This window comes from Glandiceps talaboti, chromosome 18, assembly GCF_964340395.1.
Source record: "Glandiceps talaboti chromosome 18, keGlaTala1.1, whole genome shotgun sequence".
Lineage (NCBI taxonomy): Eukaryota > Metazoa > Hemichordata > Enteropneusta > Spengelidae > Glandiceps > Glandiceps talaboti.
The window spans coordinates 13,600,904-13,619,552 of record NC_135566.1 but is presented as its reverse complement, the minus strand read 5'-3'; the positions used below and the strand labels follow the sequence as shown (position 1 = coordinate 13,619,552).

At 37.4% G+C, this 18,649-nt stretch overlaps 1 protein-coding gene across 1 annotated transcript; it reads right to left on the bottom strand.

Moving 5' to 3' along the window:
- Positions 1 to 1,218: 1,218 nt before the first annotated feature.
- On the bottom strand, positions 1,219 to 18,631 carry LOC144449835 (AP-1 complex subunit beta-1-like). Its single transcript, XM_078140409.1, has 18 exons — positions 18,540 to 18,631; positions 17,035 to 17,204; positions 16,415 to 16,550; positions 15,633 to 15,878; positions 15,068 to 15,192; positions 14,521 to 14,656; positions 12,307 to 12,461; positions 11,534 to 11,750; positions 10,394 to 10,572; positions 9,830 to 10,031; positions 9,061 to 9,320; positions 8,467 to 8,698; positions 7,414 to 7,566; positions 6,413 to 6,558; positions 5,506 to 5,720; positions 4,625 to 4,711; positions 3,820 to 3,974; positions 1,219 to 3,376 (listed from the first exon to the last, which is right to left on the bottom strand). The coding sequence occupies exons 2-18, from the start codon at positions 17,175 to 17,177 to the stop codon at positions 3,302 to 3,304; spliced, it is 2,862 nt and encodes a 953-aa protein (XP_077996535.1). The 5' UTR covers positions 17,178 to 17,204; positions 18,540 to 18,631; the 3' UTR covers positions 1,219 to 3,301.
- Positions 18,632 to 18,649: the final 18 nt, after the last annotated feature.

Here is an 18,649-nt window from a genome sequence, read left to right as displayed (position 1 = left end):
TATGGGAACAAAATTTAACATTTCAGCATTGTAGGCTATAGGTCAGAAATAGACTAGCGATTATGATTCTGGGCAAACATGAAGTCAGCAAAATTCATATGATTGTCGAAAGAACAGTGTCAGCGATTATTAAAAATGATGTGATTCTGTGGCGTGATTTTTTATTTTAGTCTTTCCATTGTAATTGTATTCGAATGTTATAAAAATGAGAATTAAATCATGCAGCAATCACTCGGGTAGGTGATTCTGGCACGCCAATATCACTTCTCAATTGTGACTGATACCCAACTCTGGGCCAAGTCGATCCCGTAACGAATGTATGACAGTGTGAGTGCTGGAGTGCTGAGATTGAAAAATTGGGACACATCCCATACGACTACAAATGTAGTCCTCACAACAATAGCATTCACATTGAATGTAAAATACTACCATTACTGGTTCAAGCCTCATTGATTCAGATCACATGCTGGTCTAGTCTTGCTGCTAGACGTTCAGGCTTTCTTTCGATACTATAAGCAAACAAAGTTCGCAGTGAGGGCTTGCATCCTCGATAGCGATGTTCGGTCGTGTGTCATATTCTATCAGAAGAACATCCGAGGTCTAGCAGATAGACTAATGCTGGTCCTACTGATGTCACCTGACACAGTGGGTAGATTTAATATCCAGTAAGAATTTCTACTCATATTCTCGCTTACTGCATTGACATATAAATATTGTAAAAGTCTAGGTGTGAACTGAGACAAGCTACGGCTGAAAATCAAACAAGCCAAATGTCTACGCTGGTTGCATTCATTGGCAAAGTGACTTAATAATCCAAAGTACACACACAAACACAGCAAATACATGTACATGTACAACTGCCGACATCACACCATGGATGAACAGATACCCTTACAAACAGGGAAAATACACAAATGAATTGGATTAAGAACATGTTGGAAGTACAGAGACTTGTGTTACACACCATGGTTTGATAAAGAACACTTTGATGGACCCTTTACATATAAATGAAATGCCAAGGGAACTGGAAAGTTGTTTGTGATCAAATGAAAGAATGTAATACAAGTCTCTGTACTTCCAACATGCTGAGCCAAGTGTTATTAATCGAATTCATTTGTTTACTTTCACTGTTGGTAACATTTTCAATTCGTACACGGTCTGATGTCAGCAGTTGTATTCCAATGCACACAAAATACGAAGACAGTATGTCTGGTTTTCATGTTATGGTTTAATATACAGTTTTAAAGACATTACATAAACGTGACACTATACAACATACATATCAAATACACAGTGTGGTCATGCACTTCTTGTACAATAAATTCATTCTCCCCCCATGGTCATTGCAACTTTCACGTCTTTTAAAGTTACAACTCGCCACACGGTAAAATCTCTACAAAAATAATGCTGTTCTACGTATACTCTCACACTCATACACTTTTCTATGTAATCTTATTTAGGTACTAGTACATAATTCGGAAGTACGCACAAATCTTGTGCGAGATAATGACAATGAAATCAAGAACAACATTAGGGATTTTACAGCCAAATTTGAGACTTCGAAGTGAGCTCATTTCGTATGTACTTTTGACTTGCTACCCTTAATAAGCACACCATAAGTAAATTTTCTAACAGGTCTACCCTCCAACATCCTTTTTATCGTTGAGTCAAATTTTAAGTTGTGGTTCTGACACTTACTTTTACCTCAGTTAGGGGGGCAGTAAGTATTTGTCTTTCCCAACTTTGTTGCGCTGGCTGTAATGCTGTGTACACAAGTCAGCATTTTGGTTTCTGTGGTACTGACTGCTAAATAGGAACTCCACAGAAAACAAGTTGTAAATGAATTTGAAGTGAACATGAAGTGTTTCACAATAAATTCTGATAAAAACCTAAACCAAGTAACAAGTGAAAGGCCTTACAACTGACATCAGATCTGAAAATGTATGTCTGTACTGCTATACAGTGTAAAGTTACAGCCATCTGCATTGTACCATTGTTAGCTATCACAAATACATGGGTATCTCTGGGAATAGGCAGTCCAACAAAAAAACACTTTCACAAAAAACAACACATTCTTGTATGTAACTGCTTAACTAGTGGAAGGCCATGCATGTACTTCAGAAAGGCATACCCTGGTGTCATGCTTCACGCAGTACATGTCAACACTGTGGCAGTTATTTGTTACGTCTTCTGGAGTTATGACGAGGGGAGGGAGGCTCTTTTGAACATGGCATTTTGAGAAGAAAGTACAGCTGCTATTTTATACATATTTATACATTCTCAGTGAAATAAGAGCAAGAAATCTACAAGACTACACCCCCTCCTCATTAAACAAATGCATTCAAGTTTTTTTTAAGTCTGTTTATACTTTTGCATCAGTTTTCTTTCCTCGCATCACAAGATGTGGATTTGTTACAGTCGTAACACTGCAAGTCATCTAATTATAAGACCTTGAATAATATAGAATTCGTCTGTCTGTTCATAAACTTGTTTTGTAACAGTCTCTGTGATATTAGAATTAACTCTTCCAACCATTTCTACAGTCACAAAATTTGTACAGAAAGCTCTAATCCACCTGTGGGATATTCTTTCCTTTATAAATACATCATACAATTACTTGTAGTTGTTTGAACAGAAAAGTCCACACAGTATAAAATAGCTATCACAGGGGTAAAAAAAAAAATGACGACGTGATGGGCATGATACTAACATGTAAATCCATGCTATCAAATATATTTAGCATTTCCTTCATTTTAAAAGGCAGTCCTAACCTACATACAAGATTGGTATTTCAAGACCAGATACTTTCCTTCACTCTTTGGCTTATGTTGTGTTATGTTGTTGGCAGTCAAAATACAAAAACAGCTTGCATCTTCATCAAAAGTTCTTGTACCATGACCAAGGGTTCTTATTACTTAGGAGTAACGTTTCACTTGTTCACGGTCGACATGCTTGTCAAACTGTCCTTTCTGGCTTTCCCAAGAAATTTGATTCAAATTTGTCAGGTTGATCTATCTGTCACTACATAATATAAGTGTCCATTATTCCTACCCTCTATTTCTTGACACAGCAAGATCCATGGCCATATAGTTGGGAATAGACAACACAAATGTGACTGCCTTGCTATAAATGTCGGAAGTACTAACACATCATGGATAGCATGGGAACTAGGCTAGTAGATCAGTACCATTAGAATCAGGCGAGGGTTTCTCTACATTGCATACTAAGTCCTATACAGTTTCTACTTCTATCGGCTTTGTTTCTAGCTGCTATTACTTTTGTTTTACCCTGAATAACTCCTCTAGTTATGTAAAATGACGTCAAATGATTGGTGAACTCCAGCTGCTACGTCCATTGCTCTTGATTTCAATGATAACTGCAAATAGAAAAGAAATGAAGACATGAATGTGATGTTCCTTTATTAACCTTTATGTCACTGAAGTGGTACCAATTCATTTCAGAGAAATTGAAAGGAGTGACCAAAATTACACGGGGAAGGGTACTACTTGTGACCAATTAATTGGATTGTTGGGTTTTTAATATCTTCAGCACATTTGGTGGATGTTTCTCGAGGATTTGGGTTGAAACTGCAGATGTGGCCACTTTATCCCTTTCTTTGGTTGGTATGATGTGTCATCCTTTTTTTGGGTGTGGTTTCGGAACACTACACTTGTTATATGGGGAAGGTTCCATGCCTGTATGTTCAGTATACATGTTTGACAACACCAACATGACAATAATGCAGTGTTGTTCTCAGACTCATTCACAACGGTTAACATTACTTTATTGAACTCTGATAACATTCATGATAAGACTTACCGTTATTGTAGGATTTCCCGGCTGAATTTTTAATTCGGCAAGCACCCAAATAGCATTTGTTAATTTCAATGATTGGTATAATAAATCTTGGCCTTCTACATTTCGTTTGGCTATTGTGAAAATATTGTTAGCTTGCAACTTTTGACAAATAGTATCTGTTGAAAAAGAAGAGTAAAGTTACTTTCATTAGCATCAGTTATTCTTGTACCACAGGTGACACAAGCCTTATAAACATTTGGGTTTTTCATACCCAATAGATTTCTTTGTTCAATTGTGTGTCTATTATTGTTAGTCTAGAGTTGAACTGTGTCCATCTTTGTGTGAAGAATATCATGGCTCATCCGAACATTCCTTATTTTAAAACTGAGAATTCTACTTTTAACAGAATTTATTGTATTTGGAACACCTTGTCATTTGATATGTCACTTGTCATTAAAAATAAGCATTTGAAGAATTTCAATACTCAGATTGCAAACCATTACCATGAGCTACTTTATGAACAAGTTTGATCGCGAAAATCTCTGTACCTCTCAGTCTGTCATTGTACAAAGTGTTGTTGAATGTAATTTTAGGTTTTTCCATTGATCTTGTAACTGTAGTTTTTGTCGGTTGTCTTTCATTCTTTTGCATACTTGTACATTTATCGGTGTTTGTCACCTGTGTGGTCTGCCCGATTATTGTCAAAGTTTAAATAAATAAATAAATGTACCATGGGTGAAACACCAAGGCAACTTCATTTACCCTGTATTACTACTAGCGTTCTTAAAATGAAAACACAAATGAAAGATTTGTGGAGAAGTCTTACCTGTGTTCATGTTAACATTTGTTATTTGGAAATTTATCTCATTTGATGAAGGTATGTCTTTCCATGTGGCAAGGAAAGTTTTCCTCTCTGTAACAAAAACATAGATCAAACCAAAATACATTAATTCCATAATCAAAGAGAAACCCTTATACATTATATAGAGAAATGAAAAAAAGAATGAAAATGAAAATGAAAATACTTGCATAAAATCTTGAAAAAAATATACACTCCAAACTTGCAAGCACGAGACTTTCATATCACATGATTTTTATTTATTGTGGTACAAGCAGAGGTCAAGTTTTTTGCGGAGGCTGAAAATTCTCACATAAAACCTTCACTAAACTACTCTGTTGATATATGATTGTTGCAGGCATCATAAATCATCTCGAAGTATTGTTAGTACAGTTCAGTGTGCACCTGAGTACACATTAATTGGTAACATTTACAATGGTTTGACAAACAGTATGAACACTTTGGTCAGGACACATACATTTTTTTTATGAGCGAGACAACATGAATAATTGAATATAAGATCCTTATCTAAGCTGACCAGTCATCCCCTCCGCAAATGAAGTTTTGATGAAGCCACACAATTTTACTCAACATCTACATCTGTGTATGTCTTAGTACCTGACTGTATGTGTGCTGCTGCTATTGTGTAACTCAGTGACCAGTCAGCTTTGATAATGATGTCATATCCTATTATTTCTAATGTTGTCTTGCTCATAAAAAAGTATGTGTCCCCAGTAAAATGTTCATAGTATTTGGCAAACCGTTATTTGGACGGACAAGTCTCATCTTTCTTTGTTTCTATCCTAAATGTGTGCTCTGGATGTCTGCTATATGATCTTGTTTTTAAACATTTCTAAATATTTACTCACCCATCTGTCCGTCCTCCACAAATAACACGTGCATGGGAACAACGACACTAAAATACATCACATCGATACTGTTTTTCACTGCAACTTGAAGGTTTGTTAATGGATCCATGCGTAGCACTGGACCCACTGTATTTAATGGTAATGATGTATCATTGGATTGGTTTGGATTTAACGGTGACACCACAAGCAGTTGTGCAGCTGGGATAATTCCAAAACTGGAACAAGTACAACAAAAGGTACATGAAGCATCATATTCAATATCACAATACTCAATGTCATACTCAAAATTGCCTACGTAGGGAGTATGGCTACAAATCTAAATATGGGGGGGGGGGGGGGGGGGGGGGGCATGACTAAATACTGTCTACTTTATAGGGGGCATGACAAGTCGTCACAATATTACCTACTTACATGTAGGGGGGGCCTGACAACTCAATATTGCATACTTAGGGGGCATGACAACTCAATATCGTCTACTTAGAGGGCATGAAAACTTAATATTATCGACTTTGGGGTGCATGACAACTCTATGGGCTATGATTACAGCCCCCACCCCCACCCCCACATTGTCTAATTAGGGGCATGACAACTCTCAACATACAAACACAGAACACTACAAATGTATTATGGGATGTATGAAGTAGGGGAAAGCTAACTAAGAATTGAATTATTACCCCTGGTGCAGATCTCTATGTGTTACAAAACACTATACTTCAACACTCTACAGAGTTCACAATACACGGCTGCTTCTGTAAGTACACATGATTAAATCCATCACAAAGTAACCTCTATCCTACCAGGTACCCATATCTAACCCCTCCCATCTCTTCATTCCACCATCACAGCGGCTGACAAAGAAACACATCAACCTTGCCCTCACTAAAATAGACAATTTTTGGTCACTTACCTATTTTTGTTGAGTTGAATAGCAAAGTTTGTCATTTGTTGCAAGGCCTTGTTTGTAACTGTCATGTCCATATATAGTTGATTCTGACGACGTGAGAATGTGCCACTGATCTCTAGACCCTTAGCTTTCGTAGGATGTAGCCATATCTGATAGAATACAAAGAAAAATGCAATGATACCTGCTTTGCAATATGGAAGATTAACGAGTACTTATTTTAGATTCTTCAATGTAGACATTTTAAAATATGTAATGATGGTTTTGTATGATTTATAAATAACATCACATCATGTCTTCCCATGTATCTGTTACACATCCCCCAGTGTTTTATTTAAGGGCGGTAAGTAGGTAAAATCTACCGGGGTTCCCACATCATTTTACCGGGGTTCCCCACCTAAACTATGATACATTGCATGGGAAGCACTACCAGTTTTACCTCTTCCCCCCTTTCTGTTATTGGGGTTCCCAAACCTTAGCAAAAACACTGTCCCCACTATGTTGAACTATCACTGCATATATAGTTTGATTACATGGGATAGTTGCGAGGACAAGTTATTATGATGTGTTGATATCTGGTTACATAACTGGTTACAGATCACCATCAGTAAGGCCTTCCTTGTGGTTACCCATCATAAACAAGTCTTCTAAGTTAGAACACATAGCCCCCCCCCCCCAACATTAACGTGGTTGCATCATAAACAAGTCTTCTATGTTAGAACACATAGTCCCCCCCCCCTCCAACATTAATGTAGGTGCATCATAAACAAGTCTTCTATGTTAGAAAACATAGCACCCCCCCCCACATTAATGTGGATGCATTATAAAAAAGTCTTCTATTTAGAAACAATAGTGCCCCCTCCCCCATCCTAATGTAGATGGACCATAAACAAGTCTTCTGTGTTAGAAGACACAAGAACCCCTTTCCCCTCCTCCCTATACACCAATGTAACAGCATCATAAACAAGTGACTGGGCTAGTTTTGTACAGAACATTTGACATCATACCTCTTTTGGTTGAACATAGCAGCCACCTCCAAGACCTGGTCCAGCAGCCAAGTCAAAAATATCTCCTAGTCCTCCGAGTGAGGATCCCATTGGTGCTGCCATTGGTGGTGGTGTGGGTGCTGCTCCTGTTGCAGCTGGTAAGGGTCCACCCAACTGGCAAAGAAGATAAGTCAGTATTACTATTATATACTAATGAAATTTCAAGTAGCAGATTATATAATTGGTCTTCATAGTGTTCAAAATCATAATTTTGAAATCCCTGCGAACAAAACTTTTGTTTCACTTCTACTTAATGCAAGTAATCATAACACAGTCAGTATTCCTCAAAGGGACAGAAATTGATGCTGGATTCAAGAATTTATTTGGTTTGTGTTTGCTTATTTGTTTACGGTAAAAAAACATCAGTTACTTTCTAAAAATGAAAATTTCGACTCACAAAATAGTAATAACATAATACATTTTTGGAAACAAACCCCAAATTATCAGACATCTCATCAGTATTGTAAGGGTTGCACTACAATGGGCTGTCTTGCCTGAGACTATTGTAGTCAAAGTTTTAGCTACATGTAGCAACAGATGACAATTATTTGTCTATGAAAATCTGGGAATTCATCAAAATCTGGGTTTGTAACTAAACCTAAATTTATTACTAATAATAGACATAGTTCCCTCCCTCCCCAAGTACATCGTCCTGGTATTGAAACATGGTGATGCATGCAATCAAAAGTGTTAATACATTATCTCGATTTTCTGAAAAGCACGATATTAATTCGGCAACAAATCTAATGTAAAACATGATCTGTATTGTACATATAAATCGATATCACAATATGACAAACAAGCTTATGTCAAAAATCATGCAAGTGTTTGTGTTGAAGTTGGGGAACCCTGTAAGAGAGGGAGGGATCTGGTAAAATTTGTGTAGTACTCTCTTACACTGTGTAACATAATTTTGTTTTGGCAACCCCTGTAAAGTGATTGGGGAACTCAGGTAGATCCCCCAATTACAAGCCTTAGCAAAAACACTGTTCAATTTGATATAACTCAACTCACCAGGCTGTCCAAGCCACCACCTAATAAGTCTATTGACCCTGTGTCTTCGATGTATGATGTTGGTTGTTGTTGAACTTGTTGCTGAGCTGGTGGTCCCAAGTCCATACTGAGGAGATCACCAATCAGGTCTCCTTGTGATGGGATAACTGTGGTTTGTGCTTGTGCTGGTGGAGGAGGAGCTGCAGCAGCTGTTGGTGCCGTGACTGCTGTTTCAGCCACTTCTGAGGTTGCCCTGTAGTGGAAAATTAGACAACTCATCAAAAACCAGTGAAGTAATATTATATGTCAAGGATACTAACATTTCTTTTAATGGTGCTAAACATAAACAATAGCGACATTTCCCGATTTGTGGAGTGTACTTTTCAATATTTTTTTTTTTCTTTTTTGAGAGCAAATATGCATACAAATACATTCCCATTCTCACTCTGTTCCTAGCATCACTTACAAACTGTACAGCTCTTTGCTATTATCAAAGACTAAGATACGCCACGTTATTAGGTTGATGGTTGTGGGTATCCCAATATGGTACAGGCCACTAAAACCACAGCTAGCATCACTGTTTTGTTTCTAAGATGTAAATGCAGTCAAACTTACGACTGTGGTCTTGCTGGAAGTGCAACCTTCTTCAATGCTGTGCGTCCTTCGACAAACGCACTGGGTGGTTTATGATAGACAGATGCCAGACTTGAAATGTGACAAATGAGTTCATCTAGCAGTGTGGGTTCAATCAGATCAGTTTCCTCCGAGATGAGTGGTTTCTCTGCCAGCACTACTTCTTTGGCTGCTGCAGGGTCGGTAGACAACAATCGCCAGTAAATGTAACCTCTATCACGCAAGTCTGGATTGTCACTATCCTGTTGAGTAACCAAAGGAATCAAGATTAAGAATACTTCCTAAGTTCCCATTTAAAGTCAACGTTTATTAAAAACAGTTTATTTGGTAACCACAATATAAAGATTCTGGAACAGTGGTCATAGAATCAAGAAATTACAGAAATTAAAAGTACTTCACATTCAAGATGTTCACTTTGCAGTCAATGTTTTGTCAAAACCTGTCTGAGTTAGGAAATCTGGTATGATTCAAATTTTGCATGGGCAACAAGGTAAAATGACTGGGCAATGCTAGCAGATTACAAAATTCAACACTTCAAATCTGTAATAAAAACCTTGCACAAAACTACAGTGCCGGACTTCCAAGTGTGTGGAACCCCTTGTGTAACTTGTCACACTAAATTCATTGTATAAGGTAGATTTCAGACATAAAACTTGACTTAATGTATTTCATTGAAACCACTGTATAGACAACTGCATTTGTCTATGGAAGGAGAGCCCAAAATGAAGATAGATTGAGAAAGAATGGATACCTGTGTTGCCAAACTGAGCACTTGCTGTACCAGTTCTTGTGTATCTGTGGGTCTCTTTAAGAATAACTTGACGATGGCTGTGAGGAGCTGTAATTGCACTTGTGTATTTTCATCATGGAATCCCTCCAAGAAACTCTCCAGAAGCTCATCAGCGTTGTCGATTCGCTCGGCATATTCTCCAATGATCCAGATCATTGATGCTCTGCCAATCAAATATACACACATATTGGTTCAAGTTTAACTCCTGTAACAGCCAATCGATTGTCATTCATATGCAAATTGTCATGGCATGACCCATTGTTGACATCTACATTTCATAAGGGCTATTTTGATTTGTGCGTGGTACACAACAGCATCTTGTTTGCGGAAAACTAGCCAATCAATGTTGATTTATTCAGAATTCACTGAAACACACTTGCACAACACATGTTTCATGTTCAAATATGTGAGTTGAGAAGGTAATGGTGGCATGATGATTTCACCCCCCCCCCCCTCCCCCCCCCACCACCACCACCACCACCCAGTTTGCAATAAAGGTTGTCACAATGATAAAGTTCAACTCACCTTGCTTCTGGCTCATCCAAAGTATCCAGATTTTCACACAACGTAGAAATGATGCTCTCGTATTTATTGGGGTATTTACGGAAGATATCTTTGATTACAACGATGGCCTCCTGGACAACATAGTTGACTTTGGTTTGAATGAGGTCAAGTAATGTACTAACACATCTTTCAGCAGATTGCTATTGGGAAGACAAGACAGCGGTAAAAATTAAGTACACCACTTTTATTGGACATTATGTGTGTCGTAGAAAAAATATTGAATTTATCGATGAAAGAATCTATGATTGTCTTACTATGATAGGAATTCTTTCCCAAACTTTTCATCTACACATATCTAGTATCTACAGAAGGGATACAGTAGAGCATTTGCCTCGAGTCTTTATAGAGTAGTGGGTTCCACCCAATGATTTACATGGTTAGCATTTCTACAGTAATGTGCTCCACCCTATGATTTAGAGTTATCCGAAGGCATTTCTAAGTAGTGGGTTCCATCCTATGGTTTACAGCATTATCCCAAGGGCCTTTGTTGTCTTTTGGTCAACAAGATGCCCCCTCACAGACTTGACTTCATTGAGGGGAAAATTGACATGGAGAAAGTTTGTTCAGGTGTGCCCATGTTTTCACCAGAAAATAACTAAGTTACAAGTTACATTTTGTACATAATCAACAATGAACTTGTCAAGATATCTACTCTCTTTGATCTAGTCATAGATTGGAATCTATAACTCTATAGATGGTTGGGAAGCACTAGTCTAGTTTCCTATACATGTTACGATCACTACAATCATCTCAACGGTATAGTCAAAGTGGTTACTCTAAGCACAAGAATCTGTGTTTACCCCCAGCAGTGTTGATATAAACATGATGACTGTATAGCATCCCCACATTATTTACTTTCAGATTGGAGGAGGTGGAGTTAAGTAAACATGAAGTGCAAAATTCCAGTGATAGTCAGAGCAGCTATACTAATTGAATATTAATGAGCAATCATGAAAAGTGAAATTTGTCAGTTTGACTATACTTGGAGCAGATAGTGATCATAGAGAGAATATTGACAGGTGTAGAATCTAGACTAGGAAAGCACTGACTGTGTGAAAACCATTATTTGCCTCTAAATCTGACGGTCTGATATGGCCATACCTCAACTTTGATGGCACATCTACCAATGGCTCTGACTGACTTCCTCACAAAGTCTACGTCAACCTCTGTTGCGTATTCCTTCAGTTCTGCTAGCACCTGTGCAATGTTAGCTTGTGTTGCAAGTCTGATCATGATGTCAAGTTTCTCAAGTTTCACATAGATTGGATCATTGTACTTCACAAAGAACACTTTCATTTCATGTTTCAAGATCTCTGGTCTGTAAAAAAGAATGAAAAAGTTGATGGTATTCAGGTCTTCTAAGATCATAAGCTTACAAAATTATCATCTGAATCAAATTCAGCACTTCCTAATACACATATGAATTCATGTCCAGAAACAAAGAGCCCTGCCATGTTTGGAATGGCATTCTTGCCCCCCTTTCTATTAAAATCTTTTGTTTTGATGGGAAATATTCCCACATTTTTCAGACGACAATTTCTGCTCTATGTACTGTGTAAGAATATCAGCGTCGATGTGATACACAAGTACAGTTGCTATATGATACGTACTTACTGCTTTTCCAAATAAAAATTTTTCAAGTATTTATGCCGAGTTAATAACTGAATATTTAGTATACATTGGTAATTGAGTGGTATAAATTTGAAAGGCATAGTAACTGTTCAGTCACATTTTATTATATTTGATCACACAAACATACTACGAAAACCTGAAATAATCAAACTTTCCTTGCCTTTTTAAAATCAAATTAATGTTTTTCAATGCTACCCGTTACATGAACATATTAAAAACCTGAAATATTCATTATTTCCTACCTTTTTTGAACGATCAAATTAATATTTCTCAATGCCACGTATTGAATCTCTGGCTCTGCTGACAGCAAGGTTACCAGTGGTGGAGACAGCTTTTTGCTGAGAGAAACGGTGTAGTCTGACGTAGGGTCCAACATCTCCATGAATTTCATTAAAACCTGAAAGCAGGACGATACAAATAAAATGTCATCTTTACTAGCTGAATAGTTCATCAATGGATGAAGCTTACCCAGTCTTTCGTCTTATGTTATTACAGTTGTCACCTAGTATACAGGGCTCGAAATTCGCGGTAGCCCCGCGTCCACAGACTACCAATGTCTGTCTCTGGGCTACCAAATTATGTGAGTGGTAGCCCAATTGGGCTACTAAGTTTTGAATGAAACTGTGACACCCTGACTCCGACACCTTCCCGGGCCGGGGGCCTCCGAGGTCGCAGTCCTGTGGGACGTGTTCTCGCCAAAATTAGTGTCAAAATCAGTGCGTCTTTCCAAATTTGCATCCACACTACATGTATATCAAATGTACACGAAATACATGTACACTGTACACGTCATTCTTCCGTTCATCGTATACACAGCTTGTACTTCCAAAATGTCACAACAAAACATTTATATGCAACAATATTCTGTATAGCGATTTACTGTTATCTTTCTGTACTTTCAATTTCCCATGGTTATCACTCTCTGGAAATCTGCTCTCCGGCCCGGGCCCTTCCGGTTCTTCTCGGAGTCGGGGTACAGTACACTCTCGGTACAGCACTGCTGCAGTAACTAAATTCCATAACATGAATGACAGCTTTAACTTTCAACTTGACAGAGACACAGTTGTAATGGTGTTTGATAAAATTTTATGCTGATGAGAACTGTTAACTTGGTATACACCTACAGATTCGTTTATTCTTGAACGATGCCTAAAACATTCCGTGTGTAAACCATGCTCACGCAACCCCTGAGAGCATGCAGTGGTGAATGGTAAATTCACGTAATGTATTCGATCTAGTAGTAGCAGCAAAGCTCAAAAGAAAGTTGAAGTTTTAGTGAGAATGAAATGGTGACATGATGATTTGAATTTATCTTAGTGAAGTTTTCAGCATGGACCGTCTGCTGATGTGGTCTTAGACTCTGTTTGATTATCTCTTCGCCCATGAATGGAAGGGGCTTTGCCGTAATGGCCGTCATGTACAAATCCTGTCTAACCCGTCTGTTAATAAGTAACCAATCACGTGAATAGATAATGATAACAGCACATAGTTTCTAAACTACCCAAGACGTAGTCTCCACATCAGGAAATGGCCATGGGGCTTATGAAACTGTTTATACGTTTTCCATACGTTGAATCATATTCAAATTTTACAGGTCTCACTGCACCAAGAGATTTAGATAATAGTTACAAGTACGAATTGCGACTACATGTTATTTCATTGCAATGATAACCGTACGTTGTAAATGACACGGCCCCAGAGACACATACATGCAAAAAATTGTGTCCCCAATGTCAAATATGGCATGAAATACACACAAATAACGTGTTAACGTGACTCTTAAGTTATTCAATCAATCATCGAATTCAATACATCATATAGTTACATATATACACAGACACCATTAATTTAGGAATGCATGCATATGGGCTACCAGTCATTGCTCTCGGGCTACCAAATTTAAAAGATGGTAGCCCACCTGGGCTACCAAGAAAAAAAATGAATTTCGAGCCCTGGTATAGAACCTTCAGTTGAAAAGTTTCATTTCATCTTTGATTTCACAAAACTAGTTCAGTCCATTAAACATTGACTACACAGAAGAAATTGTTATTCTGAAATGATTCCACAATAAATATAGAATTGTATGTGTATATGTGTGTGTGTACATGTATGTATGTATGTATGTATGTATGTATGTATGTATGTATGTATGTATGTATGTATGTATGTATGTACATATGTATGTATTACTATGTATGTATGTATTTATGTATGTATGTATGTATGTATGTATGTATGTATGTATGTATGTATGTATGTATGTATGTATGTATGTATGTACATGTATGTATGTATGTATCTATCCATGTATGTATGTACGTACGTACGTACGTACGTACGTACGTACGTCTATACGTTATGTGTGTGGTTATATCTGAGTTAGTGTGGGGAGGGGTGAGGGAGAAGAAAACTTGTTTGTCATAAGCATTTCTTTAAATCCATGTACTGTAGATTACCTTGACAGCTGAGAGGACCACAGCAGCATTGGCATGAGCTAGACGTGGAGTAACTCTTTCACAGATACTCTGTCCTTCCCTCTCATCTTTGGGAGTATAGTTGGCCAACGAATCCAGAATAAATATCTGACCCCATCTTTAACAGAAAACATGGCTGGATTAGATTTGTGATTTTGTGAAGTAGGATAGCACTATTACTTTATGACTATGCTTGTAATGAGAAAACGAACCAACTGATATCTTGACTTTTTCACGAGCCCACCAGAGTTAGCAAAATTGAATTTACTAGCATTGATCTTACAGGTATCCATCCCACTCAACCTTGACTGAAAAACTTGTTGAAGTTGGCATTCCTGTGAAGTTACCATCAGCTAAATACTAGTGCTGGCGAGTTTATAATATTAAATGATAACAGAAGTGTAAACCATGATGAATCTTTCGGTGGAAGTTAACCATTACCAAACTCTGCAAACTTGGGTGATTTCATTGAAATTAGACATCTATTGTATACCTATATAAAGTAAACGGATGGATTTGAATGACTTACTCGGTACATTCGTTGAGAGCAGTCAACAGTTTGTTGACAGTTTGTGAATTCATATCAATGAGGGCAGCAGCTGTTGGTGATGACTCATTGATTTCAGCAAGTGCTGCCACAGCATTGGCTACAACCTGAAGAGAAACAAAACAATATTTATCTCTATCTGAATTTATACCTCAAATATTTCTGCTGCCTGAGTGAGTATATGTTAGCCATCTCAGCTAAAATAACAACTGATCAAAGGACTGTACACAACAATGCCTGCAGTGTAATAGATCTAAGCGTTATGTATTCTCATATCTGCATATATACATACATGTATCAGGGCCCTCAGGGTGAATTTATTCTTTCAGTAAAACTCAAGAATGATTACAGGTTGAAAATAACGAAATCTTTTGTTTATTCTACCATGCAAAAATTTACAAAATTTGCATCTTTAAAATTTGAGGTACCATTACAGTCTGGCTGACATATGCAGTACTAAGTTTAACACAACCAGAAATTTCACCTATACAAAGGACAATGTCACTGTTACCCTAGATGGGTTTAGACAGAATAAAGTTCAACCTACCATTGGATTGGAATCTGACAGCAAGTCCCTCAGATGATCTAAGAACCCCTGGTCTTCCACCAACTGGGCATTGATGTCATGCAGTTTGGCCACACATACTGCTGCTGTCTTGCGGACATACGGATCCTCATCTTTCAAGCATTTTCTCAGCGGCTCACACAGGTACTCTGTTATTTTATCCACTCGGATACAACCCATGGTTCTTACTGCTAGTGCTCTGATCAAAGGGTTGGGATCTTCACAGTCCTGCAAAGAATCATGCATGGAAAAATTGACATCTGATGTATTTACTGTAAATACGATTGCCAGTAAAATAACTACAGATCTGTTGCTTAGGTTCCTGCTGGTTAGCAAGCTTAGTGTGGGCAAGGCCCCCCCGCACCAACCCACCAGCAAACGTGTTACTGTGTGAATGTAATCTGAAGCATATCAAGTTCAATCTGATCTGTCAAAAGTACCTACATGTCCTGAAACATGTTTGATGTTTAGTATTTGTAGCAGTAAACTGAACGAAGAATACTTTTGCGAAACTGGTTCTAATAGCTTTCAATTCTTTCTGATTCATGTAATTTGAATATACTTTAATAGTATTATTCTTGGTGTTAGGGTCATCCATTTGTTGCTTTTAATACAACATTTTGTCACTTTCCTGGTGCATTTCATATTACAATGTATAGCATATCAGAGATTATCACTCGTGTTGTCAATGACCACTACTCTGTGAATCCCTGATCTAACTAAACTAAACATCCAAGTACTAGTACTATTAAATAGTAGCTTACCCTGACAAATGTATTGACGGCCATGATTGCCATATCAGGTTGACTCTTAGCATAGTTCATTAAGTATAAATAGACAAGTTTCTTCAACTCCAGGTTATCTGTCTGCATACAGTTGACCACATCAGGAAACAAAGAACTGCAACAAGAGAAGATAACTGTGTCAATTTATATAAACAACTCATATATAGATATTACGTGTCTGGTTTCACAGATACAGAGTATGGTGGGGTGAGGTCCACGATATCAGTTTCCTCCCCCATGTAAAATTACATGTTATTTTACACAAAAATAATTTTGTATCAGGCTGTCAGTTGTATAAATCTATCTGCATTCCCAGGGTATTTCACCGAGTTCCCAACAAAAAGTATGATACAATGTATGGAAATCTTAAGCACGTTCTCCCTGTCTCATTCTTTCCTTCGAGACCAACTTTCCCTGTAGTTCTGCCAGACAAGTCACTCATAATTTCAACATGTGCCTTTTTTTAACATCCCTACATTTGTAATTGTTTATCTACTTGAGTTCAAGTTGGGTAAAATGACATACAAAATATCACAATATTCAGGATGTTATGATGCAATCCAAGGTAGAAATCAGGGAGTGTTTACCAATCTCCTTACCTGACATCTTTGCCAACAGTCATACTGGCTATGACTTTCTTAACAGCTTCCTTCTTCCTGTCTTTCTTGTCACTATTGAGTTCGGCTTTCAACTCAAAGATCTCACCCTTCTTGGTGGTGGTGAAGTACTTGGAATCCGTCATCCTGGCGTTTTACAGTCAAATATCTATCTATTGAATGATTAAAAAAATGTCAAAATTACAATGTTTTCTTTGTTTTTATTGAAATAATTTCATTCAGTGTATATTTCTCAACAAAAGTTAATTTAATCAATCAACAGTGCTGAAAAAATATTAGATCACTCAAATATTTTTGCGAGTCACAGCCATCGTCATCTGGGAATACAAGTATGACCTATAATATTGGTATTATTTTCACACTGTTATAACAATTACATCAATTATGGTACTTTAGATAAGGCTTCACTTTCACAGACGTAATATGATACAGTACACATACATGTCACATACATGTGTCTATTGTATGTACACATACATCCTTCACATGTGATTTTTTTCAAAGAGCCATCACATTATGAATTCAACCGAGCTGCTAACAAGACTCAAAAGTAGTTTTCAAAAAAATATATTGATCTTGTAAATCATCAAAAAATTTTCTTTTTATAAAATGTAGACAATCAATATGTATGCAATCTGTGTCAGACTCCTGAAATTGTACAATACAGAAAAGTTGACAAGTGCCAGACACCATAAATGTTAGAAATGAATAATAACTTGTGCAACAATTAATTACATGCAGGCGGCTATGTAGAATTTCCTTGTGGACAAAATTCCAAAGGCAAAAAGAAACATTTATAAATACATATCATGTAAAACGTCACTGTCACCGATGACTTCCTTGCTTTGAACACAATATCTTGCCACTTATGGTTATGTCAGTGGTACGATGACAATGGGGCAAAGTCGGCAATGATGTTTTGAATCTCGGCCGTTCCATTCTAGTAGTAATAATATCAATTGAATGTCATTTGTATTTCTGATTTTACCTTTCAAGGTATTACTTTGCCCCCATTTTTCCATGCTGTTGTTTAAGCTCAGACAACAGAATACGACAAATAAAACTGCAATGGACTAAGTTTTAAAACAACACTACTACAACAACAACATATATTATATTCCGATAATTTCTGCCACCCCCGACTTGCTGACGATTTGACCGGAAGTACGCATACAACCACATAAAAAATAAATCAAACCAATGTTTTATTGTTTGCAACTCACACACATGGAATACTACACAAGAAAACGGTCTAGAAATAAGCCTCTCAGCCTAAAGAACAGTCTTCCAACTCAAAAATAAAGAAATCTCATCGAAATTTGTACGTGGCGAGAGGGGCGGTTCCTGTTATTAGAAGTGTTAATACGTTCACTCCATTGAAACATTACACACCGTCTGCTAGAAGTCAAGATTAATAAACTCTTCCAAAAAGTATGACAAAAACTTATTGTTAACCAAAGAGATATATTTAAAGCATGGATACCTACCAATATTTTGGTTTTGCGGTGGATGATACCGGATAAATTTAATGGGTATCCTTTCCAAATCTACGGAACAAGATGGCGGCGTCTTCCTGCTTCCCACAATGCTTCATTAC

Coding starts and splice junctions, on each gene's coding strand:
- LOC144449835 (XM_078140409.1), bottom strand. CDS start 17,177: ATGACGGATTCCAAGTACTTCACCACCACCAAGAAGGGTGAGATCTTT. Junction 10,032..10,393: donor TTGGATGAGCCAGAAGCAAG/GTGAGTTGAACT, acceptor TTTGATTGGCAG/AGCATCAATGATCTGGATCA. Junction 6,559..7,413: donor GCTATGTTCAACCAAAAGAG/GTATGATGTCAA, acceptor GTATTCTATCAG/ATATGGCTACATCCTACGAA.